This window comes from Lolium perenne, chromosome 2, assembly GCF_019359855.2.
Source record: "Lolium perenne isolate Kyuss_39 chromosome 2, Kyuss_2.0, whole genome shotgun sequence".
Taxonomy (NCBI): Eukaryota; Viridiplantae; Streptophyta; class Magnoliopsida; order Poales; family Poaceae; genus Lolium; species Lolium perenne.
In genome coordinates, this window is record NC_067245.2 from 304,906,501 (window position 1) to 304,934,291 (window position 27,791).

General features: G+C 45.2%; 4 protein-coding genes across 4 annotated transcripts; 2 read left to right on the forward strand and 2 right to left on the reverse strand.

Moving 5' to 3' along the window:
- Positions 1 to 668: 668 nt before the first annotated feature.
- LOC127336965 (stress enhanced protein 2, chloroplastic) lies at positions 669 to 2,001 on the forward strand. Its single transcript, XM_051363830.2, has 2 exons — positions 669 to 1,159; positions 1,248 to 2,001. The coding sequence occupies exons 1-2, from the start codon at positions 857 to 859 to the stop codon at positions 1,515 to 1,517; spliced, it is 573 nt and encodes a 190-aa protein (XP_051219790.1). The 5' UTR covers positions 669 to 856; the 3' UTR covers positions 1,518 to 2,001.
- Positions 2,002 to 5,834: 3,833 nt separating this feature from the next.
- On the reverse strand, positions 5,835 to 8,288 carry LOC127336963 (uncharacterized). The gene is made up of 10 exons (XM_051363828.1): positions 8,098 to 8,288; positions 7,922 to 8,017; positions 7,742 to 7,816; positions 7,524 to 7,592; positions 7,360 to 7,436; positions 7,046 to 7,134; positions 6,816 to 6,945; positions 6,539 to 6,629; positions 6,368 to 6,433; positions 5,835 to 6,273 (listed from the first exon to the last, which is right to left on the reverse strand). The coding sequence occupies exons 1-10, from the start codon at positions 8,251 to 8,253 to the stop codon at positions 6,154 to 6,156; spliced, it is 969 nt and encodes a 322-aa protein (XP_051219788.1). The 5' UTR covers positions 8,254 to 8,288; the 3' UTR covers positions 5,835 to 6,153.
- A 188-nt stretch (positions 8,289 to 8,476) lies between these two features.
- LOC127336962 (uncharacterized aarF domain-containing protein kinase At1g71810, chloroplastic) lies at positions 8,477 to 21,679 on the forward strand. The gene is made up of 21 exons (XM_051363827.2): positions 8,477 to 8,904; positions 9,045 to 9,089; positions 9,192 to 9,230; positions 9,442 to 9,612; positions 10,273 to 10,425; positions 10,604 to 10,639; positions 11,005 to 11,048; positions 11,838 to 11,928; positions 12,023 to 12,064; positions 12,173 to 12,281; positions 12,427 to 12,541; positions 12,685 to 12,734; positions 12,856 to 12,934; positions 13,044 to 13,094; positions 13,201 to 13,342; positions 13,507 to 13,551; positions 17,007 to 17,114; positions 17,317 to 17,358; positions 17,798 to 17,977; positions 21,050 to 21,169; positions 21,288 to 21,679. Exons 1-21 carry the CDS (start codon positions 8,554 to 8,556, stop codon positions 21,390 to 21,392), a joined length of 2,118 nt encoding a protein of 705 aa, XP_051219787.1. The 5' UTR covers positions 8,477 to 8,553; the 3' UTR covers positions 21,393 to 21,679.
- Positions 21,665 to 24,927, reverse strand: LOC127336964 (shikimate kinase 3, chloroplastic). The gene is made up of 10 exons (XM_051363829.1): positions 24,535 to 24,927; positions 23,497 to 23,543; positions 23,314 to 23,368; positions 23,150 to 23,222; positions 22,940 to 23,027; positions 22,657 to 22,739; positions 22,451 to 22,580; positions 22,289 to 22,367; positions 22,074 to 22,138; positions 21,665 to 22,003 (listed from the first exon to the last, which is right to left on the reverse strand). Exons 1-10 carry the CDS (start codon positions 24,725 to 24,727, stop codon positions 21,950 to 21,952), a joined length of 867 nt encoding a protein of 288 aa, XP_051219789.1. The 5' UTR covers positions 24,728 to 24,927; the 3' UTR covers positions 21,665 to 21,949.
- Positions 24,928 to 27,791: the final 2,864 nt, after the last annotated feature.

The following is a 27,791-nucleotide window of genomic DNA, read 5'->3' on the forward strand; positions in this document are numbered from 1 at the left end:
AAATGATATAATTTTTAATAAAAAATCGTCTTTCAACTTTTTGCAGGTTATTCATATGGTCTCCTATTGGGTCCATCTCTGGGCACTACTTTCCCCGGAGGGGTTGCGGGATGCCATGGCTTCTGGCTGCATACGACTCCTGACGGTTGCTCAGGATATCTTGTGCCAGGCTGGTTGGCGTCATACTAGGAGGCTATGTTGATTTATAGTCTTAAGTATGCTGGTTCTTTCGATGGTTGGTTATTGTATCGATCTTCGTTGATGCGTGTTTTGTAAACGAATTATGCCTTGGACTATTTTTTAATAAAGGTGCATCGTCATGATGCAGAAGCCGGGGTTCACCCCCATTTCGAAAAAAAAGTCACAGAAGAATTCGCAAAAAAGAAAAACGGTCAGGTCAGTCACACAGAGTAAACCTACCGTCCGATAAGAATCGGAGGGCGTAAAAGGAGTCCTTCATCCTATCGCGAGAGAGCGACACCTGTGTCCAGGAACCCCGCCACGCCCGCGTGGCCCACAGCCTCCCACGCCGGCTGCGTGTCGGCTAAGCACGAGGTTACGTGGATTCCCGGAACTCGCCGGAACGCGACAATGCAGAGGCCCGTGAATCCTTACCGTCTGGTACGGTTCGGCCGATTCACCGGGACGGTGAACGGCCACGTCGTACACCGCTCGCTGTCGCTGCCGGGCTTTTCAAAAGGACGACGAGGAGATGAGAGGAAGAGTGGCGTTCTAGCGTTCAGCATTCACCGGCCGGTGCTCTACTCGCAGCAAGCGAACTCCTCCAAGAAAGCCAGCAGCGCGCGTCGTCAAAGTCTCCGGCGTGCTATCCAACCGTCGAGGAGTCCAGTGAAGCATGGCGGCCGCGGCGAGAGCAATCGTCTGCGAGGCGGTGGCGCCGCCACCCCCGTCGCAGCAGCCGAGGCGGGAGGGCGGCGGCAAGATCGTGCTCCAGCCCCGCCTCTGCACGCTCCGGTCGTACGGTGCCGGCTCCGGCGGCAGCGACGCCGTGACGCGCAAGCGGCTGCCCGGGGAGGCGGTGGAGGGCGGCATCGGGGACATGGGCCGGGGCGCGCCCTTCTTCGCGTCGCTGGCCGACTACATCGAGAGCTCCCGCAAGAGCCAGGACTTCGAGACCATCTCCGGCCGCCTCGCCATGGTTCGCCCTTGTCTCGTTCCCGCTGTTCATCAGCCGTCCATTTCTATGGAGGTCAGCGCGCGTCTGATGATTTGTCTGTGTTTCTCAGGTTGCGTTCGCGGCGGCGGTGGCGGTGGAGGCGACGACGGGGGACTCGCTGTTCAAGAAGCTGGACACGGTGCAGATCGAGGAGGCCACGGGCGCGTGCCTGGTCGTGGTGGCCTCTGCCGCCACGTTCGCGTGGGCGTCCAGCGCGCGCGGCAGGATCGGGCAGGTGCTCACCATCGGATGCAACTCCTTCGTCGACTCGCTCATCGACAACGTCGTCGACGCGCTCTTCGCCGAAGGCCAGCTGCAGGACTGGTCCGACGACGTCTGAATTCCAGTGCACACATCACATGTACCGTGTACACGTGTAGATACGACTACTAAGAAATGCGTATGATGGAGTAGTATTGTAGGATTACTTAATACCTAGAGATCATAGCGTTGTTAAGACAAAACTATGCATTCCACGAGTTCTACGGCTGCACGGAAGCAGGGCAGGGAAGTGTTCCTGTATTTCTTCAGAGATCGATGCCATGGCACGGTACCAGACATCTCCTCTTCCGCTGAGGGTTCTATTTCTGAATGACACGAAGGTACATGCTTGTGTAGCCGGGCCGTTCTACCAGACTATCAGTTGTATAGATCTCGCGATCTCTGCAACGTTATGGTGTGTACTGGGGTGGAGCACTCCCTTAAGTTAACTGTAATACTGTACCCTTGGCATCTAGAGCTACTGATACTGTGAACTACTAGAGACAACCATGTACTCTACTCTCTCAGGAATGAAATATGTCATCTTCGGAGTATTCTAGAAATCATCTGTTATGTGATGTCTCGTTCATTATCATTTTTCGGATTGCATTTCGAGCTGCTGCATCCGCACGACTGTGCCTAAGAATATTACTGAATGATCAGAGGATGCAGAGAAGTTTGCGATCAATGTAGTATGTTTGAACGAGAAAATTGTGCCCTTGACTTCCAGTGCATTTGGTTGCTGTCTTTTGCTTAAAGTTCTATGTATCTATACAAACTCCAGTCAGCGTTCAGCAGTCAACAAGTCGAGGAACGTCTCAGGAAACTACTGCTATACAATGAGGAACTGCAGGTTGTGTTTCAGACTAAGACTGACATACAAAGAAAAAGAACAACGTTTCATTCAGCGCTTGATTATATATCTTCCCCTTCTTTTCAACAATAATAACTACCTCAATCATGTTAGGACACTCAAGCTCCCTAACAATCAAGATGCGTTCTCTATCGCTTCGAAGAAGGTACATGCTTGTGTAGCCGGGCCGTCCTACCAGACTATGAGGTGTATAGATCTCGCGATCTCTGCACCAATATGGTGTGTACTAGGGTGGAGTACTCTCTTAAGTTAACTGTAGTACCAGTGCCATTTTGCAAGATCTATATGGCCAGTCATCCAAGTAGCGTCTACCCTGTATCTCCTGACTAGTGTAGCCAATGTCTTTGGTAATTGGCTTCACGGTATCGATTTAAGGTTTAAATTGCTTCTTAGGGTGGGGGCGCTAGCAGTTATCTGGGCGCTTTGCCTATGTAGAAACGACAAGATTTTTAACGATAAAAAATGTTCTTTGTTGCAGGTCATCTACAGATGTCCAGGTATTCTCCGTTCGTGGTTACCTCTTTAGTGAGTGGAGAACCGAGACCTATTTACGGAGGTCTGTACACGGTTGGAGGCTACATCGAATTACCACCCTCACCTTAGGCGTTATATGATTCATCGCTTCAATATGTATTTCGCCTAGTCTTTTTTATGACTTCAGATACTTAAACGATTATGTGCATCCTGGTTATGCAGAGGCTGGATGTAATTTTTTTATCGAAAAAACTGTAGTACTCTACCCTTAGCATCTAGAGCTAATACTGTAAACTACCTACTCTCTCAGAAATGAAATATGGCATCTTCCGGGTATTGCAGTTTGAGATGTTGCATCTGTACAACTGTGCTTTTTTTCGATAAAGTGCGCTTTATTACGTAAAAAATTTAAGCGTTACACCCAATATCTGCATAACTAGAATGCACACAGTCGTCCAAAAATTCAAAGATTAAAAAATATATAAATAAATCGATACAATAAAATCAAGGTGATGTATCGACTCCTAAAAGAGGCGGTGGACCAATCTTGAGATTATGCTGCCACCCATGTTGGGTAACAAAATCCCTCATCGTGTCCTTCAACAGTGTAGACACCTCCAAAATAGGTTGCGGTTCTCCATATGTTAAAGAGACAACGATGAACGGAGCAAAGTACTGCACCGGTAGATAACCTGCATAAGAAAGGATTTTTTATCATTAAAAATAACATCATTTTTACATAGCCAAAGCGACCAAATAACGGCAAGCGATGCCACCTTAATAAGTATTTTAAACATTTGATCCACACCATTAAGCCAATTGCGGAATATATTTGCAACACTACTTGGTGAATATAAGGTAGAACCTATTTGCATGATTCACCATATAGACTGCGCAAAATGGCATTGAAAGAATAAATGGTTTATAGTTTCATCATGATGACAAAAAACACATTTTTTACGTCCTTACCAATTACGTCTTGCTAGGTTGTCCTTGGCAAGGATGATCCCTCAACAAAGATACCATGTAAACACCTTCGTTTTTAATGGTATCTTCACCTTCCAAATTTTCGTGTTATTAAGTATTGGCGCTACTGGATGAATCAACGCTCTATACATAGAATCCATTCTCATTAAGATTCTAGTGAAACTCGTCTGGTGCTGTTGATAATTGGACAAAAGCTAATCGTTGTAGCCATGCATTCCAATTAGCAAGCCTGACTCCAACAAGATCCCTTCTAAACGTCACGATTGGTGGGGATGTTTCCATAACCTTAGCCAAGGTTTCACCTTTGTGTTGTACAATATTGTACAGAGTTGGATATTGTTCTCGGAGTGATGGGGATATGCCCTAGGGGGCCTACCACCAGGCTCACTTGCCGGATCGAAGGAGGACCAGGGAGGGTTCCAGTCGCTCGACAACTCGGCCAATACCAAGGTGACTGGGCTAAAACCCTAGCGACTGGGCTAAAGCCCTTAGCGGCTGGCCCAATGCCCAAGCGAATGAACATGAGCTTTGAAGACTTGGCGCGCGGGGCAGAGCCTCCCGACCTTTTCGCAAGAAGATACATTCGATCTTATCTCGTGTAAACCCTAGACCGGGGGTGCCTATATAAACCCCCTAGCTAAACCCTAGATGGGATCCGATCTCCAATTCCGCATAAACATGCTCCTGGTCGCCGAGTTGACTGGCTGAGCACCCCATTATAAATACATCTGAGCAATATAATCTAGTAGGACATAGGCCTTTTACTCCTTCGGAGGGGCTAAACCTGGGTAAAACCCGTGTCTTGTGCATCTTGTCTCGTAGATGGCTACGTCATCCTTGCCTCGCATCAACGAAGCACTGCCCCATGTAGCACCTTCCGTGGTCACATCCACGACATGGAGAGTGGTGTTTCGTAGCCATTTGCGATCACCGAACCTAATCTCGGATCCATCCTTAATGGAAAAAGATCCAGAAGGGAAAAAGTGTTTCTTGCCATAAGGCCTGCCCAAAAGTGAGAATCTCCCGGTTTTTAAAAGGCCTGAAAGATCGTTTTTTAGCCAACATATTTCCGCCTTAGGATAGTCTGTCAAACCCCATTTTCGATTAGCAGCTTGGCCAACCATTTCCCCAATATGGTTGTGTTCTTTACCTCGAGCTAGGCCATGAACACACCCAGCCCACCTTGGTCCTTAGGTCAGCATACAACACTCTATTTAGTAAACCGGTACTTCTTTTTCTCACTATCTCCTTGTCAAAAAAAACCTTGATCGAAAAAATTCAACTGATGCAAGACTCCTTTTGGCAATTGGAAGAAGGGTATCATATACAATACCATATTAGTTAGTACTGGGTTAATGAGCATCCAGAGATAGCAATTTTCCTTTCCAACTACTAAGACACGTCTTTCCTCGACGTGTTTTCATTCAGCCATTGTTAGCCTTTGAAAGTGAATCGGAATGCCTAAATAATTGATTGGAAACTGGCCAATCCCACAGCCGAAAAGCTCAGCATAGTGATTTGCCTCGTCCTAGGCGTCGCCAAAACAAAATAACTCACTCTTATAAAAATTGATTTTTAAGCCAGAAAATTGTTCGAAAGCTGAAAAAAATTAATATCAGATTTCTTGCTTTCCCCGGATCATGTTCCATACAATTTTCCCATCAGCCTTAGCACAGTCAATAATGATGGCTAACATATAAGCCACAATGTTAAACAACATGGGTGATAGAGGATCACCTTGCCTTTAAACCTTTTTTCGTTTGGAAGTATCTACCAGTGTCATCGTTGACTTTACTGGCAACACTTTCTCCAAAAATAAAGTTATGGATGAGCGCGAAAAACTTTTCATCCTATGTGTCTGTTGTAGAAAAAACCATTTAACTTTATCATAGGTTTTTTCAAAATCAATCTTTAGGATTACCATGTTCATCTTCTTGCAATGTAACTCATGGATAATTTCATGTAAGGTGACGACTCTATCTAGAATATATACACGACTGTGCCTAAGAACATTACTGAATGATCTGAAGATGCATAGAAGTTTGCGATCAATGTAGTACGTTTGAACGAGAAAATTGTGCCCTTGACTTCCAGTGCATCTGGTTGCTGTCTTTTGCTTAATTACAGTGCTCTGTATCTATACAAACTTCAGTCAGCCTTCAGAAGTCAACAAGTCGAGGAACGTCTCAGGAAACTACTGCTAAACAATGAGGAACTGAAGGTTGTGTTTCAGATTGTGAGACTGACATGTACATATACAAATAAAGAAGAACACCATTCTTTTCAGTGCTTGATTATATATCTTTCCATTTTTATCTCAAAAATAACCACTTCCATCATGTTAGGACTTAGGACACAAGACTGCATTACTACATTCTAATCAAGAGGCATTCTCTATTGCCTCGATGCAACCCAGCACGGTGGCCTTCTGCGACATCGCAGACACCAAAGCATCGTGAGCCGCTTTGTTGTTCTTCAGAAGCGAAGCAGCAATCAGGACCTGCAAAAGCCAAATAGTACGTGTCCTAAGTCCAACATGTATGCAAAACATGCTTTCTCTCTGCTAGTTCGGAATGAGATGGTGGGTGACTCACTGCCCATCTGGTAAGGTTCTGTTGCTGATCTTTAGTAAGGGGTGGCTTAGTCCTATTCAGGAATCTCTGTAAACAGACATACAAGGTTCTTGAGGTGCTTTTTCAGTAGACATTCAGAAACGAACTTTGAAGAGTCATAACCTAAGATGAGCTGGTGAATTAGTAAATCACCTGAAGACTGAACAGGTCGGCTGATTGGCCGACGACCTTGTCATACTCCAGACCTTCAGCAGCCAGTCCGGCCATTGTGATTACAGCTAACCTGGTGATGATTTTACCAATAAAAATTAGGTAAGGTCGGTGTAACGATCAAGGTAAATTGACGCCCACTCTCTGATGCAGCAATTACAGTACAAAAACACACTGATGCAGCAACTGAACCGAATGCAGAATAAACAGGAGTGTACAAAATTGAACATAGTTGTAGATGCTAAACAACAATAACTACCTGTCCAGTTCCTTTTGATCAAGTTTGCCACTGTATATCAACTTCTCTATTTGCTTGTCGACCAAATTAACATGCTCCTTCCCGATGTCCAAAGAATACCCCAGGATCGGTAGGCCAGTCAAATAGGAAACTAATTCACAGAGAGAGCATTACAGTAAGTAAGGTTCTTAGCTGCAGAACGCAGATACAGTGATCTCACTCTTATTTGTTGCAAAAGAGAAGGCACATACTCAGAAAATGTGCAGCTTCATGCCTGGCAATCCTCTCTTGGTAGTCAGGGAAAGCGGAAGAAAAGGAGCCGATTGCGACCTGCAGAAGACTGCCATCATGGATGCAACATTAAGACAAAAGTGTGTTTTTAAATGTTCAAAGAAATAAAATTTTCTCTGAGCATGCAAACTATTACTGTCTCCGTTCTGCTTTAATCGACACAGCCACCAGATAAGTACACACATGCGTGCAAGCCACCCCGCGTCAATTACAGACGAACGGAGGGAGTAGTACTCTTTTGATAAAGCCTTTTGTTATGTGAGAATCAACATACCCTGGAGAAATGCTACCGACACCCAATACTACCAGCGAAATGCTTCCGATCAAGTAGGGAACAAAGAAGCCCCAATCCTGAGACAGACAAAAGAAAATTGGGATTGAAACGATTTGGTTGCTGTTTGTTAAGCACATAAGGAGAGGCAGGGAGGACGCACGTACCCCAGGGAGCTGGCCTGCAATGACGGCCAAGAAACTGGTGGTTCCGACGACCGTGACCAGAAACGCTGCCTGCACAATTGTAGTACAAAATGAAATGCACAGGATCGCATTCTGAATAATGCAAAGATGATCTAGCTATGATGACACTACTATTCTGCATCCGAAGTGCTACTTTCACAAATTCCCACCAATGAAACCATCAGGGTATTGTGGCTTACATCGTTTCTAACACTTGGGATGGCGAGGTTCTCGGCGTTCTTTATCCCGAGCGTGGTGAGTTCTCTCAGAGATGTCTGTTCAAAAGTTCAGAAATAAGGCATGATATCCCACATTGATTGATCAAACAACACTCAGAGATGATGATGGATGAGAAGGCGTATAGCAGCCACTGCACTGACCGTGCGGCGTGACATGTAGGGCTGCGAGCTCCACCGCTTGGCCCAGCCGAGCTCCTTGAGCTGGTCCAGCGCCTGCTTGGCCTCCTCGCTGTCCTTCTGCACCACCACCACGCAGCTCACCGTCAGCTCTCACCTCATCGCCATCATCGTGAGAAACGTAACTGCCGGTGCTTCACCTTATCGATGGCGGCCCCGAGCGCCTTGAGGTCCACCCCGGCCGCCGCCGCCGAGGAGGACGCCGCCGCGACGCGCCAGTTGCTGCGATACCGCTGCCCGCCGGCGAGCCTGAGAGGACTCGCCGTGGGCGCGACGAGTGCTGCCACGATCGCCATGCTTTCTGCTTCTCCTGCTGCGGCAGCCGACCGCCAAGTGAAGGGGATAACACAGTTCCTTCAGAATACAGAGTCCGGCACGCGACACGTTTCGTGACGACGTGCCGCTTTCAAGACCGTCGGATCTCCTCTGCTCTGCCCCGCGCTTCAGATCCAGACCGCACGTTCGAAAACTGCATTTATTTTCCACGGAAAAAATCCTGCGCCGCAATAAATCTCGCCGTTGGAAACCACTCCCTTGGCGCCCAATCCCCACTTCGTCTTCTCCCTCCGCTCCGACTCACCAATCTCCGCCGCGAGATGCTCCTCCTCCGCCCGCTCCCTGCTCCGGCCCCGCGGGTGCGGGCCAAGCCCGCGGCCCGGATACCACCGCCTCGCCGGCGACCGCCCCGCCCTCGCGCCTCCGCGTTCAGCGTCGGTACCGTCGAGGAGGACGCCTTCACCAGGAGCTCGGGGTACCTCTTCGAGGAGGGGATGTCCGCCGAGGGGGAGCTCCCCACCGCGTACGACATCAGCGGCATCGCCGCCGTCTACCGCCGCAGGCCGCTCCTCGTGCTCCGCCGCTCGCTGCAGATCGGGGCCTCCTTCGGCCGCTGGTTCGCGCTGCGGTACCTCGACACCGTCAACGAGCGCGCCGACGACATGTTCGAGGTCGGTGCCTCTCGCGTCACGCTCACGCACTCACGCTTGCTTATTGGTCTCGCGCACGGGCCGCGGCACGCACGGTTACTGTTTGATTAAATACCTAGCCGTTGGTTTGCTCACGGGATGATTGGGTGGTGCTGTTGCAGGTCAGGGCTGCTCAGCTCAGGAGGATACTGCTGGAACTTGGCCCGGTATGCTCTATCTTCCAATGCGTGCTTGTGCATGTCCTTCGTCCATGTGTAGTGTATGCCATGGTGATTAACAGGTATGCCATGCTGCTCCTTTGACCACAGGCATTTGTGAAGATTGCGCAAGCTGTTTCGTCGCGGCCGGTGAGTTTCATCATTCAACTACTCGCTGTATCTCCGTCAGTTGTCACTGTGGTATGACATGTCATGATGAGCTGTCCAATGTCTATTGTTACATCAGTTTCAAATGACACAGCCCTGATTTTAGCCCTAGATAATGCACTAGCTACACTCTTGCAAATCATTGTTCGTTAATGGGCCATGGATGTGACTACATTTGTTTCATTTGCTGCAGGATGTGATTCCTCCTGCATACCTTGATGAACTCTCACTGCTTCAAGACCGTATAGCACCGTTCTCGACCGACGTTGCTTTTGATATTATAGAAAAGGAGCTGGCGATGCCACTGGACATGGTTTTCTCTGAAATATCACCAGAGCCTGTTGCTGCTGCTTCTCTTGGGCAGGTACGGTTACTATCAATTTGGTAATGCAAGGAGGATTCAATTGTGTTCTCCTACGACTTAGGCCCCATTTGGCACCAAACTACTTTTGAAGTATTCAGGGAATACTTCAGTTTCTAAAAATGCTGAACTATTAAATACTTTAAGGTATTTGTATCTGATAAATGTTGTGGTTTTAAAACTGAAGTATTCTTTAAAACTCTACAGTTTTAGAAAAAACTTTGTTGCCAAACTAGGCCTTAATAATCAGAACTTTGTAATTTTATAATCAGATAAGCAGGGCAATGCCCTGTGACTGTTTCCAGTCAATTGTGTTTCGATAGTCGAGTTCAGTTGTATGATACATGTCCACCTTGTTCATGTTTGAACTTCAAGCACCAAAAACGGATATGCAACTCAGTGAACTTTATGCATTTTATACTTTCCTAAAACAATTTAAAAGACCTACATCTGTAGATTAAAAGGTTGGAAGTGATCAAAGAAAAAAAGAACAAACTAGTAGGACAAGGAACATGAGAATCTCAAAACTTTCATGATGTTTAAGAACCATACTAACTGTGATATTTTGAACTATTCGTTAAACAACACTTTCTACTTCCTATAGTGTATGGCCTTCTTGTTTTGGGTGATATCATATGACATGTCATATTCTTACTGTTGTAGGTTTACCAGGCTAGGCTACGTTCCAATGGGAAGCTTGTTGCTGTCAAAGTACAAAGGCCTGGAGTCCAAGCCGCAATTTCCTTGGATATCTTTATCTTGCGGTTCCTTGCTGGTGTTGCCAGGAAGGCTCGCAAGCTGAACACAGACCTTCAAGTAAGGCCAGAGTCCTATAAGTTCTCGAGTTTGTGTCTTTGTAAGATAGACAAAGCAAATGGAATGGAAAATTCTCCTTTTAAAATCAAATATGTACTTTCTTATTTTGTAGCATTTTCTTACATAATATTTATATTTACTTAGTTTGTAACCGTATGTATTGTTACCTTACATGCAGGCTGTGCTTGACGAATGGGCATCAAGCCTATTTCGGGTAACTTTTCTATGCAACCTCACATAGCATCTCTGGGTAAATTTATGTTTGTGCCTTTTCTCTTTTACTTCTGCTCATGTCATATACGAAACAATCAATTAGGGCCTTTAAAGTACTCTTTAAGCATGGTTCTAGTTAGCTACAAAATTATTGTTAAAGCATCAAACAAACTGGATTGTGGATCAGGGGAACCAGTAAACATTCTAGTTAAAGTTCAAAGCATTCGCCACAATGTTATCATTTTGATATTTTGCAAGTTTGTGCTTGTGTCATTTGGAAGATTATGTTAGCTATCTATTTTGTGTAGAGCATGCACATATTCTTAGAGATTCACATTGAATACAGGTAAATCGCATTTGATGCAGGAGATGGATTATAGAGAAGAAGCGAGAAATGGACTTAAGTTCAGGTTGGATTTCTTATTTACAAGCCAAAGTCCAGTTTAATTACCAAGTCTAATATGGACAGATGAACACTATGTCAGTCAAATGATTTCAGGAAAAAAAATCAACATACAACTTCTCATAACACCTTGAACTAATTTGATGTTTACTAACTACATCCTGAATTGTGAAGGACAACTGATTGTAGAATATGAAAGTACTCCCTCCGTTACAAAATAATTTGTGTCCTAGGTTTGTCCTAAGTCAAAATATAAGTTTGACCAAGTTTATAGAAAATATATCAACTTCTAAAAAACCAATCTAGTTTCATTACATTTATCATACAATAAATTTTCGTACTGTGTGGATTTGATGTTGTAGATATTGACACGTTTTCAATCGGTCAAACCTAGAGAATTTTGACTTAGGACAAACCAAGAATACCAATTATTTTGGAATGGAGGGAGTATATAAGACTTTCTCTCTCGGCAACGCCTTGAGCTGGTGGCACACCTGACAGCACGGCAGGGGTGACATTGCCCTCCCCTTGAGACGAAGCTTGTCCCCAAGCTTTTGCAGTCGGGTAGCGGGTGCGTAGTACATCATTATCTTCCCAAGTAGCCATTGATGATGGAAGTGAAGACCATTTCACCAAGACCTGAACGTGTTCAGCATTTGGAAGCTGGGTTTTAAATTACTGAGGATTCTATTATGATCTTTCATTTAGAAGTTCAGCTAGTTATTTGTACTTGTGGTGAGAACAATACATAAGTTTTATGTTTGTCTTATAGTGACAGTATCAATCATGTACTTAGGGAATTATATGGGAATCTTAGAGACGTGCTGGTTCCAGAAATGTATCTTGAACAGACGCGACGGCGAGTCCTTATCATGGAATGGGTTGAGGTGCAGCCTATGATCTTATTTACTTGTTAGCAAGCAAATATGAACACTATGCATGGATAACAAGTTATTGACTCAATATAGTATGATGTTTTAGGGGGAAAGGTTGTCAGAAGTCAGAGATCAATATTTGGTTGAGGTAAAGCGGTGCATATCAGTACTTGAATGTATCAAGTAAATATTGGATGATTGGATCACACTGCACAGTCTTGACCAGTTAAATTTGCTGGTATTTGCTACCTTGTAGGTTGGAGTATACTGTTCACTTTCCCAGCTTTTGGAATACGGATTTTATCATGCAGACCCACATCCTGGAAATCTTCTGCGTACAGTTGATGGGAAGCTAGCTTACTTAGGTAATTGTGGCACTGTACTGTTTCTACATAGGTTACTCGCATTAAAAGTTTAATAACATTTGGGTCCATAATTTACTACTTTATACTTCACCACAATTACGGGGAGTTCTATCACTAGCTTACTGAAACACTATTCGTTACATAGATTTTGGAATGATGGGAGAATTCCGACAAGAACTCAGGGATGGATTTATTGAAGCTTGTCTACATCTGGTTAACCGGGATTTTGATGGTTTAGCAAAAGACTTTATTACTCTTGGGTGAGAAAAATCATTGAACTCATTGAATTTACAAAAAATTGTGTGCATTCAGTTGGATGCCAGTTGTCTGAAATAACCTCCTTTTATCCGTTGGATATGACCATAACTAAGTTGATGTGGCGTCTCTTTAATGTCTCTTGCAGTTTGCTTCCTGCAACTGCTCAGAAAGATGAAGTGACAAAGGCATTGACAGGTACTCCAGTTCCAGATGAATGCCAGTAATATTAAGAAATAAACAGTTAGTTTAAAATGGCATAATAGCATGACTATATTTGACACGTCACTCACTACTTTGTTTCCCATATTTGGCCCAGGCGTATTTGAAAGTGCTGTTAACAAAGGCGTTCAAAATATAAGCTTTGGAGATCTGTCTGGAAATCTTGGGCAAACAATGTACTGATCTTAGTTTACAAGGCCCTACTTATGTAAAAAATAATTTAGTGCAAATACTCAATAAGTTTGTTTAATTAATTAGAGCTAACCTTCATACTTCTCTCTTCAGGTATAAGTTCAAGTTCCAGATACCTTCGTACTTCTCTCTTGTAATCCGAAGGTAGTAAATTTGTCTCATATCTTAGTAAATTTGTCTTGTCGATATTTGCTAAGTTTATGAATGATCTATATTTGCTACATCTGAGGGGCTTTCCATTTTTTTTCAGCCTTGCTGTCTTGGAAGGCATTGCAATCAGCTTCAATCCCAACTACAAAGTCTTGAGCAGTTCTTACCCATGGATTGCAAGAAAAGTTCTCACTGATAGCTCACCAAATCTCCGATCAACATTGAACACACTACTTTATAAGGTTTGCTTTTCCTTGGTCCTTCAGAACTTTTAAATTGTGATGATATCATGTGATCATGCTAGCAGGTCATTTTCTTTCAGGTTTATTTTTCAGATTGTCTACTGCAACTTCTGCCAGTTATATAGCAAACATCTTACATTCTCTTTAATTGGAATTTGTTACAGGGTGGCACTTTCCAGATTGACCGTTTGGAATCTTTGCTAACGGAGGTTGGTTTATTGCCTCACATGTATATGCATATGTTGATTAAGTGTTGGATAAAGTCCCTGTACTGTTGTCTCTGTGGAGAGGGTGCTGCACATGGTCCTGTGGAGGACTGGCTGCAGCATACATGGTCCTTGTGAAGGACTGCTGTTAGGATAGGAAAGTATCTTTGACTGCCTTTAGGGGCATCAAAGACTGGCAGTTACCAGCACCCTTGACTGCTTTTAGGGGCATCAAGGACTGGCAGTTAGGTTAGCATCTTAGCATATTCGTGGCTGGCTAGCAGCTATATATCTGTATCCCCAACCCTCAGGTTGGTCATGGCATTGTGTGAGATGTGTGTGAAATAAACCAACGAAAATTTGCCCCAACTCTCCTAGTGTCATCCTCTTCTTCATGAAAGTGAGGCTAGAGATACTAACAAGTGGTATCAAAGCAAGGTTGTCTTGCAGCCTGAGCATTTCCTGCTCCTCTCCCCTTCACAGGGAAGAGAGCAGCCCCAGCCACCTGCCCCTGGTTACTTCCCTCCATCCGGTTTGTCGAGCAGCAGCTCGTCGGAAGCAGCCCCCCCCCCCCCCCCCCCAGCAGCGAGCCATGTCCGACGGCCACTGTCAGCACACGGCTACCTCCAGCACGCGGCGTCTGCGGGAGGCCGTTCGCGCCGCGGCAGAGGAGCATGAACGAGTGGCTACAGCAGCCGCGTCGAGGCTGGCAGCGGCGGAGCTGGCAGCAGCCAGAGCGGAGGTAAAAGCAGCAGCGGCAGCGGAGGCAGCACGTGCTGCGGCGGCTGAGGTCAAGGTATTGCGCGGCAGCGCCAACAGCGCTGCTTCTGCTGACGGCAACGCCGACGCAGACGCCACAGCACGAGAGCGGGTGGCGCAGTGGGCAGCCGAGCACGCCCGCGCAGCCGGAGGAGGCGCGTACGGCGGTGGTGCTCCCGAAGGAGGCGCGCACGGCGGTGGCGCTCCCGGAGGAGGCGCGCACGGCGGTGGCGCTCCCGGAGCGCACGGCGGCGGCCGCTGGGACGACCAAGACCACGGCCTCTATGGGGTCCGGACGGACGTTGGTCCCGGTGCTGGGTGGCCTACCCTCACCAAAACCAACTATGTCGAGTGGGCCGCGGTCATGAGGATCAGGCTTCAGGTGCGGCACATGTGGGAGGCAGTGTCGACCACCATGAGGATCGACGGGCGTTGGATGCCCTCATCGTTGCAGTTCCGCCTGAGATGCAGTTCTCGCTTTCCAACAAGCGGACTGCCAAGGAGGCTTGGGACGCCATCGCTGCGGCACGCATCGGCAGCGACCGTGCTCGCAAGTCGACACTACAGGCACTTCGCAAGGAGTGGGAGAACCTGGCCTTCAAGCCAGGGGAGGACGTCGATGACCTTGCTCTCCGTCTCAACACTCTGTTGTTGCAGAATGGTGCAGTTCGGTGATGACACCTACGACGAGGAGAGAGCTGTCGAGAAGCTCTTTCGCTGCATCCCCGAGAAGTACAAGAAGATGGCTTGCTCGATCGAGTCTCTGCTGGACCTCTCCACGATGACGATCGAGGAGGCGATAGGTCGCCTCAAGGTTGTCGACACCGACGAGCCACAGCCTCTCTCGGGGGCCATCACCATTGACGGGAAGCTACTTCTCACTCGGGAGCAGTGGGATTCCTGCCACGGTGACATGAAGAAGGGGGAGTCCTCTTCCACACCAGGCGGCCGCAAGCGTGGCAAGCCACGCAAAGACGCCCAAGCCGGGGTGCAAGGACTTGCCGACGATGATGCCCGCGGAGGCGCCCAGGGAGGCGCCGCCGGCACCAGATGACACCTGCCGCAACTGTGGCCGGCTTGGCCATTGGGCCAGGGAGTGTCGGTAGCCACGACGCGGCCAGGCCCACGTCGCACAGGCGGAGGAGGAGGAGCCGGCCTGTTCATGGCGCATGCAAGCATCGAGCTACCTCCAGCGGCACCGACCGCAGCGGCTCTCCTCCACCTCGACGAGTCAAAGGCACACGCCCTTCTCGGCGACGGCTCCGGTAACAACAAGACTGGCGGGTGGTGCCTCGACACCGGCGCCACCCACCACATGACCGGTCGACGGGAGTTCTTCGCTGACCTTGACTCCGACGTGCGAGGCTCCTTCAAGTTTGGGGATGCCTCCACCGTGGAGATTAAGGGTGTCGGCTCCGTCACCTTCACCGCCAAGACTGGAGAGCATTGGTTGCTCACTGGTGTCTACTACATTCCTGCGCTCAGGAACTCCATCATCAGCCTGGGACAGCTGGATGAGAACGGCTCGAGCGTGCTGATCGAGCATGGGACCCTCCACATCTGGGATCGCCACCGTCGCCTGCTTGCCAAGGTAACCAGAGGCACAAATCGCCTCTATGTTCTTGATGTGCAGGTGGCACAACCCCTCTGTCTCGCTGCTCGTCGGGAGGACGAGGCGTGGCAGTGGCACGAGTGCTTCGAGCATCCTCACTTCGAGGCCCTGAAGCGTCTCAGTGACACGGAGATGGTGCGAGGCCTGCTGTGCCTCGACCATGTGGAGCAGTTATGCGACGTCCGAGCGAACTTCCGAGCCAAGGAGAGGCTTGAACTCGTGCACAGGGACTTGTACGGCTCGGGATGGCTCAGCGCTCCCACAAGACGACGTACAAGACTTAGGGGGAGAATGTTGGATAAAGTCCCTGTACTGTTGTCTCTGTGGAGAGGCTGCTGCACATGGTCCTGTGGAGGACTGGCTGCAGCATACATGGTCCTTGTGAAGGACTGCTGTTAGGATAGGAAAGTATCTTTGACTGCCTTTAGGGGCATCAAAGACTGGCAGTTACCAGCACCCTTGACTGCTTTTAGGGGCATCAAGGACTGGCAGTTAGGTTAGCATCTTAGCATATTCGTGGCTGGCTAGCAGCTATATATCTGTATCCCCAACCCTCAGGTTGGTCATGGCATTGTGTGAGATGTGTGTGAAATAAACCAACGAAAATTGCCCCAACTCTCCTAGTGTCATCCTCTTCTTCATGAAAGTGAGGCTAGAGATACTAACATTAATTGCTGATCTTACTTGTCCTGACATGAATAACATTTCACTATATAAAATCTGATGTAGGCAATATGAAATTAGCTAGAAAAGATGGGTTACTTACACCGGGTTTTCTTGAGACGTGTGTAAGCAACCCATCTTTTCTAGCTAATTTCATATTGGAAACCTGACAGTTCTCGCTGGTTTCTGCTCAAATAGGGGGTTTTAGAGTTTGGCATATTTTTTCACTGAGCCGATGATAATTTAGCATAGTTACAACGGCTTATGACCAATTTTAGCTGATATTTTCTGTTCAATTCCGTGAAGTGGGTGGAAGCCAGCCAGTTTTTGGCAAATTTTTGCGCCTGGAAAGCATGTCCTTTCCAGTTTTATGAACTCTAGTCAGACCTTCTTGGCACATGACTATTTTTGTTTCTTGTTACAGTCTCTCCGGGCCAGATCAGAGCAGTCCTTGGTCAGAAATCAAAAAGAAGATAGTGATAGTTCAAGATATGCAATTAAACAAGTCCTGTCATTTACACTCACTGAACAGGTAAAACTGAACAAGATTGATAGTTACTCCCTCGGTTCCAAAATAAGTGTTGTAGATTTGTCTAGATTCACATGTATCTACACACTGAAATGTGTCTAGATACATGCGAATCTAGACAAATCGCGACAGTTATTTTGGAACGGAGGAAGTATTTGACATCGGACTCGTCAGATAATCAACTAATAGTGAACTCTCTTTCCAGGGTTCCTTTGTGAAGGATTTACTTCTTCAGGAGATTTCTAAGGTCAGTTATCTCGTTAATTGTGCCCATTAATTTCATCCTTCATGTGAGTTTCTTATTTAACATAGGTCAGACCTAACAACTTAAGATTCACCTTCGCACTTCCCATGCCATTAATGCTGGCAATGTGGCAAGTGGCAAGGCACCTACCTGGTTATATATTCTTTTTTTTAATTAGAAAATTTGTGTAGGAAAATTTTACAAATTATAATGGAGTTCTACAAATAAGGCAGAAACGATATTTTATTCCAAATGATATATAATTTCAGAAGTACTCCATGTGGTTCATCTTTCGCCCGCTCCGTGCTTAATTATTAATTTATTTTGTACAGTAGGAATTTTCTCTGGCATCATGCATGTTTGCTTGTAATGAAATCAGACTCCTTTATGCACATATAGTACTATTTTCTTGCTATGTGTTCTCAACCGTTAGTGTTTGCAGGGACTAGATGCACTTGGAGTGGCCACATTAAGTTCTGTAACGTCTGCTGCGGCCTCTAGATTTCCGTTTGCACCATCTCCGTCATCACCACTAAATAATGAGGAGGTCACTAACTTGAGAAATCTATATCGCCTTCTCCTACTTTTATCGAAGACTCCTCAGAAGGAAAACTCATCTCCAGTAAGTAAAATTTCCAACAGAACATCACTTCTCACTATTTGTGGATGGAATAGACAAAATACTCCTGGGTTAGAGCAGAGTATGTTACATAAACAAGCAAACTTGCTGTTGATATAAAAGAACCTTTGCCGACAGAAATGATTTGTGGACTCAACTGAATGCTACTTAAGATGGTAATTAAATTATCTGATGAGCTGCAATGATGTGATTGTAAAATTCCTCTCCTTGGGCAATAATGTGTCTGTCAATCTAATTTTGGGATCAGGCATTGGTGTATACTAGGAAAAGTGCCCGTGCGTTGCACCGGGACGAAAAAAGTTGATATAATAGGCTACGCTAAGGTCATAATATGTGTGACTACCATCACTATGATAGTGAGCTCTTAGCCCTTGTAGTTATTCTTCGTGTCACCAACAACCGCACCCCTAATGACCGATCACCATGGTAGTCCATCTTCGACAGATTAGTAAAGGACACTACTATACAAGATAGTTCATCATTGATGAACTTTGGATCATCATGGCTGTCACCTCATGGTCACTCCATCTTCGACAGATTAGTAAAGGACACTACTATACAAGACAGTTCATCCTTGATAAACTTTGGATCATCATGGCTGTCACCTCATGGTCACTCCAGCGGTAGATGAGTAGACAAATACTACATAAAATACAAAGCGATTTCTGAACTATCTAACTATATTAAATCAGATTCAGTTCCATCACGAGTGGAAGTTCCGTCATGAGTTCAATAATTTGATTGATCTATACTTTTTTTCTTCAATTGTGGAAACCCCAGGACAAGAAGTATTAGGGTTTGTCCTCATAATTATCACATATTAACAAAAATATTTTAAAAAAAACTTGTTTACAATGCCAAATCAAATCCAAAGTTGAACACCGAAGCGAATGATTGAACTATTTAACCATGGATTTTCTTTTGGGCGAGGAGATATATCCATTAAATTAAAGTTGACTCCCGAAGAGCCCACTTCATGTCACTATTCCGTTTTATATTCTAGCATTAATCAAACAATCAGACGACATATTATAGTTACCATTATTTGTAGACTACTCAATTTCTTTGTGCCTTTTCTCATCCGTTGCACCTGTATGCACTTGCATCACACAGAATCTGATGCCATTAATATGACACAACAGTTAAAAGAAAATGCTAGATATAGGGAGTAATACTCCATGAGCATCATCTCGCGATGATGGATCGAATGCACCTTTTTGTGGATTATTCCATGAGCAACATCTCCCGAGTAGCTAGCGTTCCAGACGTAGTTGTGGAACAAGAGGACCCTAGTACATGCATTGGAAATTCGCAATGACCACCACCCCTGCCAAGTTCACGCTGCCTGCCACCAAGCCGCGGATTCCTTGCATCCCGTCGGGCCGGCTGGCCGTCTAACCAACTGCACACTCTGCTGCTGGTTCAGGCCGTTCGGCTCGATGCGTAGGGGAGCACCGACAACATCAGCCTGCTCTCCCAAAAATGTAACCGGAGGAAGCAGGGGCCGCCACGGAAGGAGCCGTGCGCTTCAGCCTGCACGCTGCTTTGTGTCGGCACGCATCCTGCTTGACGGCGGCACGGAAAGGAGCAGGGAAGGGGCGGCGGTGTAGAGGTGTGCAAGCACTCGAATACTCGATGGGTTTGCCGTTGGGGAGTAAGAAGCCCTTGTCGATGCAAACGCCCTCCATCCTGTGTGGTGGATGCGACGCCTCGTGCGTGAACTCGAAGCTTGCCTCGACGACCTTAGTGAGAATGGTGGACATGCCATTGGTGAGCACGAAGCAGTTGTCCACGCAATCGTCTTCAACCATGTGGTGTGGTGGATAGAACAGCCGACATTACCGTCGCGTCGTGCATGAACTCTGCTGTGTTGCCGTCGGAGCTGACCAACATCATATCTTGCTCTTGTCACCCACGCTCTACTTTGCTTTTGTCCGTCGTGGTCGCTGCGATGTTTCCTGCTTGATCTATCGTCGATTCTCTATCTCGCGTGTCTAATCTTTGATGTAGAAAAACCGATCGCCCAAGGAAAAGAGGACAACGACAAAGAGGAAGGACACGAGCGCGAGTCCCTGCTGCCGCAAGAGGCCTTCTTGCGACTGCCTCAGCGAGGTCCATATGGTGTCCCAGGACAGGTGCGGCGATGGTTACCGGCGGACAAGTCGATTGAATTTTCTTCCCAGGTTGGTTGCTAGGAGTCCAAGCGTACCAATTTCTCCCACTTCAGATGAAAGAAACGAAGAGACGCTCCACGCTGGTGACATCCTCCTACGCCTCCATACTTCCGGTGTTGCACGGGTTCAACGAGAAGGACTCCTCTTTTGCTGCACGGGTTTGGGGTGTCCTGGTGTATATATAAAGGCAGGGCATTAGCGAACCATATCAGGGGGTGGAAGCGAGACGTATCGCTTGTGGACTCCCGTGCGGACAGATAGGATCAATTTGTATCCAGAACGGAACAGATTCTAACGGAGCAAGGCAAAGCAAGGCAGGACAGACGGACGAAGCTACGGACGGACCAAGAACCACGATGGACCAAACCACGGAAACGCTTCTCCCTTTATTATTAGGTATAGACTAGGAAAAGCTAAAGTAATATATAAAAACTAGGAGTGTTCAAACACGATTTCTCAAATTTTCACCTGTGCTAGCAAATTCTAGAAAGTAAAATACCAGTACTATCACTTGTATTTAGGCGTGAACACCCCAGCCTCAAACCAATATTTTAGGGATGCTTTAAGGGTTTCACATCATTTGATTGTACAAACATTATATTATGACGTTCATTAATGGTTTTGTTGTCCATGTATGTATTGATACTATTAATCAACTAATAGCACATAGACTGGGTGAGTACTTGCATCAGATTTCACATGATTCATCTAAAATGTACACTTATGAACTATCAATACTTCTCTTCTTCTTTTTTGTGTTTAGATATCAATACTTCATCTCTCATGCAAGTAAATATATCAGTTGTTCTAGTAACATTGCAAGAAATGTACCACTTTTGTGTAGCCTTTGTTTGTACTATTTCTCATTCAAGTTTTACAGGATCCTGGATATGAAAGCACCAGGGAAAAGGGAGATGATAGCGTGGATGATGTTTCTCTTGTGTTAAATGAAATGAGGTCTCTTCCAGAGTTCTTGCCAGTTCTTTCTGTCATACCTGAGGTAAGAAGGAATGTACATGTTGGATGAGATTAAATATCAAAGTCTATGCGGCACATAGTTTGTAAATTTTTGGCTCTGCGCTACCTCTGACTTTTGCACACACCCTTCTCCAATGCAGCTTCCACCAGAGTCCCAGCAGCAGTTTCTCCTCCTGCCTGCGGATTTAACTAATCGTGTTTTATCTCGTGCTGTTGCAAGAACCATCAGAAGTATTTTCATGTGAAGTTAAAGCCTACTTCCTACAAGGTCTTCTTTTCCTCTTTAGCCGTTCTTTGAAACGCGGCTACAGCCGACAGGTCTAAGGAGATTAGTTTCCCATACTGTAGCATTATTTTATAGGTCACCATCAAATTATTGGCTTTGCATGTCCATTTTTGTTGAGAGAACATGTAGATATCTCGAAAGTGAAGGAGCCACCATAATGCCCCACAGGCTGTAGTGACTGATGAACTTTTGTTGAAATATATGATATAATAAAATACTACAGAATTGCAATTCGCCTCAAAAGAACAGATTCATTGAAATTCTTGTTGCAAAGCAAAATATACAAAAAAGACAAATCCCATCTGTTATACTGAACGAGACAGAGACAAGAGAGACATCATCTCTGTTGATAGCTATTTACACATTCATTTACACAAGTAGAAACTCAAGTTGTCCAATGTCATATTGTTTGAACAATCAAGCTCTGGCTATATCAAGAAGGTTGTCTTACGCAAAGGTAGCACAACGAACAAGGACCAATGATATTTGTTGTTCTTTTTAAGCCCCGAGAACCGGTCAGTTTCTCACCATGGCCTTCTGGGTAAGAAAGCTCTCCATCTTTAGCAATGCCTGTAAGAATGGAAGGCAAAAATCTAGTCAGGAACTGTTCGAAAGATCATTTCAACCAAGTCAGAAATACCTCAATAGCGATGACACTCGGTGTAAGTACATTCACATCATTATGTCCTTGTTTGAATGCGATATCTGCATGGTATTCATAGTCAGCAATGGAGTAAAAACTGAACATGAGCTAAAAGCATCATATTATTGAGCCATTTAGGCCTTTGTAGTAGTATAAAACACTAGAATGAAATCCAAAATAATGTATAGCGGAGAAATCTGTACGAAACATACCTTCAAGGGAAACTCTGGCATCTGCATTAGCATATGAGTCCATCCTTTTTTCAAAAAGGTTTGTGAGCTTCACATAGGCCTGATAAGAAAACAATAAGTTATTAGTTCTGTCTGCATGCCAAACTCAGATTGAGACAAAAAGAAGTATCAATAGCCACCTACCTTTGTATAAGGATCACCAGACTCCTGATGCAAGAGGGGCCGTGAAGCTGTACCCACTGCAACAATCCTTCTTGCAAGCGCATCTAATGGAACATCTAACCAGATAGTGAGCCCTTTCTTCATATAATTCCTGCAAATGTCACATAGTAAAACTTAGTAAGCATTGTCTTGACAAGCAACTCAGGCTAGTGTATCACATCCAGTACCAATTGATTGGTCGTATCACCGCACCACCTCCAGTCGCAACAATTAATCGATGCATTGATGACAAATCCCTTAGTACCTCACTCTTGAGAAGTTGATTGAAATAAGATGATATCAGCAAATTTACTTATCAGGTACTTGAAGAGGAGCTTAGTATTGTATACAACTATATTTTATGTGGAGATTGGCAAATTACATCATGCTAGAGCGAAAATAAATAAAGGTTATAGGACTTTGATGAGTAGTGTCCTAATCCTATTGTCTCCAAGGAAGCTAAGCCCGCACCTCGTTATCTCTGAAGAATGCTTCACTATGGACCTGAAAAATCTCAGCAACGGTTGGTATACCAACTGCCTGCTCAACCAGCTTATCACTGTGAAAGGAAAGCATTGGTAACATTACTAAACCTTGATCAACAAAAGTTAGTTCAATGAACGATTGAACGTCTTGATTGGCGTTCAGCAGTTGCTGGATTTATGAGAGAGAAATTCAAACCTGTCAAAGAATGAATAGCCTAGTACTTCAGCTATTATCTTCCCAACTGTAGTTTTGCCGGAACCCATCATTCCTGTTATATAATTGTATACAAATATTAGATTGGCAATACCATCTGACGGGATTCACTCAAGTATAGAGCTGATGTGGGTTTAGGAACTGACCAACTAGATAGACACAGCGGTCATTCAAGTAAGGGAGCACATCCTCCGCTTTTTGCTGCAATGGAGGTCAGTCATATCAACACAAAATTGTATTAGTGTTTCAAAAAAAAAACACAAAATTGTATTAGTATGAGTTTATCCATGTAAACTTGTGAGGAAAACACCATTACATTATCTCCTAACCTTTAGTACGAGAGCTTCATCAGCAGAATAATGGACTCTGTCAGTACCTGCAATCATCCATGCATGTCACGTGACATCTTGGATACCATGGTCATTCAGTTATGCGCTTCCCTTTAGTCCTATAATTTAATCCTAGCATGAGATCCACGCGGGAACAGTTTGCAGAGCAAGAATGCTCTGGAGATAATATTTTTATATGTTTTTTTTTGCAGAAATAAGTAGGCACAAAATCTTGTTAGCACATGCCTGTATATGTATGATATTACTATGATTAGGTTTATATCCCTTTCAATGGCTACTTGCAGCTGATGACAGGTGTGGATCGAAAAGGTTCTGAAGTCCCCAACTAATACTGATTTGCACCACTATTCTGGATCCTTTAGAAAAATCTCAGTGTCCTATGAAATGCGCAACAAATGCCAGCAGCTGCAGCAGGTACAAACCCGTTAAGACCAAAAGCTAAGTACTTTTACAACGATACCAAGTTTGAGCTACCCAGGTGTTTCCTAAAGAAGAAAAAAGTATAAACTCAGGTTCTGTGCTTATTGCTTAACCCTAATAAAGCTACTCCCTCCGATTCATATATTACTTAATTGGAATATAGATGTATCTAGACACATTTTAGTTGTCGATATATCTATTTTAGCATTAAATAATATGGATTGGGGGAGTAGATAAATCATGTACTTCGTAGTTGCCATGGCGATTTTCAACCCATATCTTTTTTTTTTCCGAACCCAATACCATATCTGTCCTCAACTCGCTTAAAGGACAAACAAACAAAAAACAAAAAGCGACCCTACATGTAATGATCATCAGAATCCACTTGAATGCAAAACAAAGCGTTGCAATGGTCATCGACAAATACAGATCATCTTAACCGCTGGATTAATTAATCATTCTTCTTGCTAAAAGAAAATCTTTCCTGCACCGAGTTGGCGGCAAACTGTAGCTAACGGCGTGGAGATCATATCCAGTGCTCTCAATAATAATAACGAAAAAGATGAACAGACAGCCAAACGGGAGCCAGTTAATTACCTGCCGATTTCAGTCCGGCGCCACGGATTGGGTCGGTGCTCCTCCGCGAATCGGAGCCCCAAACAAGCGGCCGCCACGCCGGCTTCTCCGGTGTGAGCCTCACTGCCGGCACTGTCGCCGGAGGGAAGCCGTGCAGATTTTGGTGTCCAGCCCAGGCACGGGGCGTCGCCCCGAGACACCTACTGGCGTCCATCTCTCGATGCTACAAGCCAGGCGAGAGCTATGCGTGACAGTGTATCATTGGCGATTCTAGTCGACGGGATCGGATAGGCCGACCATTGCCGGAACGGAGGACACCGCGGCGGCCGGCCGGCCACCGGCGACGGACAAGAAAGATAAGTATATACGGGCCAGAAGAGACGCGAGGGGAGGGAAGGAGGTGGAAATTGTTGTGAGATAGAAGAGATTTGTTGTCTTGCGAGCCTTTTATACACGAGGTAGACGTAAGTTTCGTTCCGAAGTGACGGGTTTCTTGTGTTGAAGTCCACTACCTTTTGGGTATTTTGTGGAGGTGCTAAAGTTCCCTTGTGTAATGCACTTACGCCACCACCAAAACTTGTCTCATCAAAGGAGTATCGAGTATGCATGGATCATGCGGTCAGGTGGTTTGGTGCACGAAGTAAAAAAACGGTGTTTCATACGGTGAGTAGTTTAGGGCATTTTATTTAGCGGGATCATGAAAACGTACTCCACATCCAAATTTAAACAAAGTTAAGTTCAAATTTAAACAAAGTTAAGACATATTTCATTAAATGGAGGGATTAGTACAAAAAAATAGAAATATGATGGAAATATATGTGCGTAAAATATAACTGAAAAACACATAGATTTTGTAAACTTGGATATGTGATTCAAAAATTGGAAAAAAATAACCATATCAAGATATAATCCTCCTCTATTTCATATTAGCTGCCGCAGATTTGTCTAGATACGCAAAGCGCGTTTTGCTGCTAATATTGAAGACGGAGGTAGTAATATACATTCTTCCTTTCAAAATAAGTATTAACATATTCGTCTAGATTTGCATGTATCTATATAGTAAAACATGTCTAAATACATATGAATCTAGATAAATTTAGAAGACCTATTTTCAAACGGAGAGAGTATGAGTACTAATATGTGCGTAAGTTTTGTACAACTCTAGTTTTCGAATCGTCAACCCGTAATTTCCTTTTAAGACCTAGTGGATGGAGTGCACGGTGCAGTATTACTATAAGACATGGTTTAAACTAAGGGATTTGCTAATTGAGAATTAAATTCGTGCTCAGTAAGGTCCTATAACGTTTAATTTGCATCGTGATTCATGTATATGAGTTGCAAGTTAAGTTGTAACTAGATTTTTTCAGTGGCAAGTAAAGTTGCAACTGAGATTTTATTGTTGCAAGTGAACATGCAAAAAAGAAAAAAAACTGCATCGTTAGATTTGCTTCATGATTCGTGATAGTTATATCTTGCAACATGAGTTGCAACAGAGATTTAATAACATCTGACTGAGAACTAAGACTGGGAAATAATCACACCCTTAAACTAAAACTAAGGAAGTGGCGATCTAGGTGACGCTAGCTCGGTGCAGTTTACAGCATTCTTGGGGGAAACTTAGGAGGTTATTTCCGCAAAAATGCCTTCGATCTGCCGTGTGCCGGAGCTCACCTCCACCGAACACGAGGTGATCGATGCTAGTTGTCGTTGTCCTTTGAGATTACGGGGAGGGCGTTTCAGCTTCTGGGAAAAGAAGGATCTGGTAGCTCCCGGTGGATCCAACTACCACGGCGAGGCCACGTCGGACGCGACCGAGGAAGGGTTGGTGGCCGACGGCGACGTCGCGTGCGCGAGACACCGGCCGAGCGAGCGTCAATCGGCTTGAGTTGAGACGTCCAAGGTTTCGCGCTCCTGGTTTTCCCTCCTAGCTACTTTCCTGTGCTTGACTGGACTTCCGGTGCCATCTATTTTGGCGTGGAGCACTCAAGCGTGGCCATCGATCGTAGGCGAGACCCGGAGCGTCAATCGACTTGAGATTAATGATGAATGTTGTTTGCAGGCAAAAACACTTGTCGGTTCCCAGCAGGGCTTTCCAGCTAACTATGCGACTTTATTTATGAGGACTTCTAGTTCTAGGCGTCTGTAGGGAGGAGATTTGGATGGGTCTCGAGCCGTGTCTTCCAAACAACATTGGGTAAACATTGCCGGATCGATTGGAGCTATCTCTCGAGCACATGTTGAGGTTCGTTTTCAATGGAAAAATAGAGCACCTAACAATAAATCTTCACAGACAAAGAACTACGAGATCACCTCTTTCATTCTGGAGTGACGGAGGGATCGTACCATTCGAGCCTTTTTTTACCATGATTTTCCTGGCTGTTTGGAGAACGCAGCAATCAATAGGATTTTCCTATTCCTCCCTTACTTTCAGAAAGAATGTGAAATTCTTTTTTTTTTAAATAGGAGCAGAGTAGGTTTGAAAAAGGATCTTAGAGTGTCGATGGTTGGGCCAGGAGGGTCTCTTAACTCCTTCCTTTTTTTACCCATCGGAGTTATTTCCTAAGAACTTAACATGGTAAGAGGGAGAAGGGGGAAGAAGCACACATAAAGAGTGCAGTACAACGGGGAGTTAGTATGTTGTGTCGGGGAGAATGAATCGCTCCCGAAAAGGAGTACTACCTCCGTTTCAAGGAATAAGGCGCCCTCGTTTTACGAGTTTTTTGTTTGACCAAGAATTACTTCAAATATATAAAAATTGTTTATATGAAATTAGTACCATTAAAAAGTTCTTTTCAATACGAATCAAATGGTACTAATTACATATAATATAATCAAGATTGTGTTGCTCAATTTTTTTGGTCAAAGTTCGTCTTGAAATGCGCGTGCGCCTTATTCCTTAAAACGAAGGTAGTATTGATTGCGGGGGCGGGGCATGCCCTATGCTATCTTATCCAAAAAAAAGAGGTCGATCCTCCGGCTCTATATCCTTTAAAAAGTGGATTTGCATATTGGTACCGTTGCTTCATAGAAAGAGCATTTTGCTTTGGCGGATGTCGTTGTGTGGTGTCGCGTTTGCTAACGTTCGTTCCCAGCGGTCCCGTAAACATTTATTTTAAAACTTAAATTCGTCCTCCCCTGCACCCGAAAGTAGTCGGCTGACTAGTCGTCGTTCCGTGGGTGTCCACATTGGGGACGCCATGTCCACATTGGGGATGCGTGGTCGTGTATCTCATGCCACTACCAATCGTTGCCTACCTGGGTGCCGGCGGGATGCCCAC

Excerpts from the sequence above, each read along its gene's own strand:
- LOC127336965 (XM_051363830.2), top strand. The coding sequence starts at position 857 with ATGGCGGCCGCGGCGAGAGCAATCGTCTGCGAGGCGGTGGCGCCGCCA. Across the intron at positions 1,160-1,247 it reads TCTCCGGCCGCCTCGCCATG|GTTGCGTTCGCGGCGGCGGT; the intron begins GTTCGCCCTTGT and ends TGTGTTTCTCAG.
- LOC127336964 (XM_051363829.1), bottom strand. The coding sequence starts at position 24,727 with ATGGACGCCAGTAGGTGTCTCGGGGCGACGCCCCGTGCCTGGGCTGGA. Across the intron at positions 23,028-23,149 it reads GGCTATTCATTCTTTGACAG|TGATAAGCTGGTTGAGCAGG; the intron begins GTTTGAATTTCT and ends TTCCTTTCACAG. Across the intron at positions 22,368-22,450 it reads CTGGTGATCCTTATACAAAG|GCCTATGTGAAGCTCACAAA; the intron begins GTAGGTGGCTAT and ends TTTTCTTATCAG.
- LOC127336963 (XM_051363828.1), bottom strand. The coding sequence starts at position 8,253 with ATGGCGATCGTGGCAGCACTCGTCGCGCCCACGGCGAGTCCTCTCAGG. Across the intron at positions 7,437-7,523 it reads TTGCAGGCCAGCTCCCTGGG|GATTGGGGCTTCTTTGTTCC; the intron begins GTACGTGCGTCC and ends TGTCTGTCTCAG. Across the intron at positions 6,946-7,045 it reads TGAAGCTGCACATTTTCTGA|TTTCCTATTTGACTGGCCTA; the intron begins GTATGTGCCTTC and ends TCTGTGAATTAG.
- LOC127336962 (XM_051363827.2), top strand. The coding sequence starts at position 8,554 with ATGCTCCTCCTCCGCCCGCTCCCTGCTCCGGCCCCGCGGGTGCGGGCC. Across the intron at positions 9,231-9,441 it reads AAGCTGTTTCGTCGCGGCCG|GATGTGATTCCTCCTGCATA; the intron begins GTGAGTTTCATC and ends CATTTGCTGCAG. Across the intron at positions 11,049-11,837 it reads AGAAATGGACTTAAGTTCAG|GGAATTATATGGGAATCTTA; the intron begins GTTGGATTTCTT and ends TCATGTACTTAG.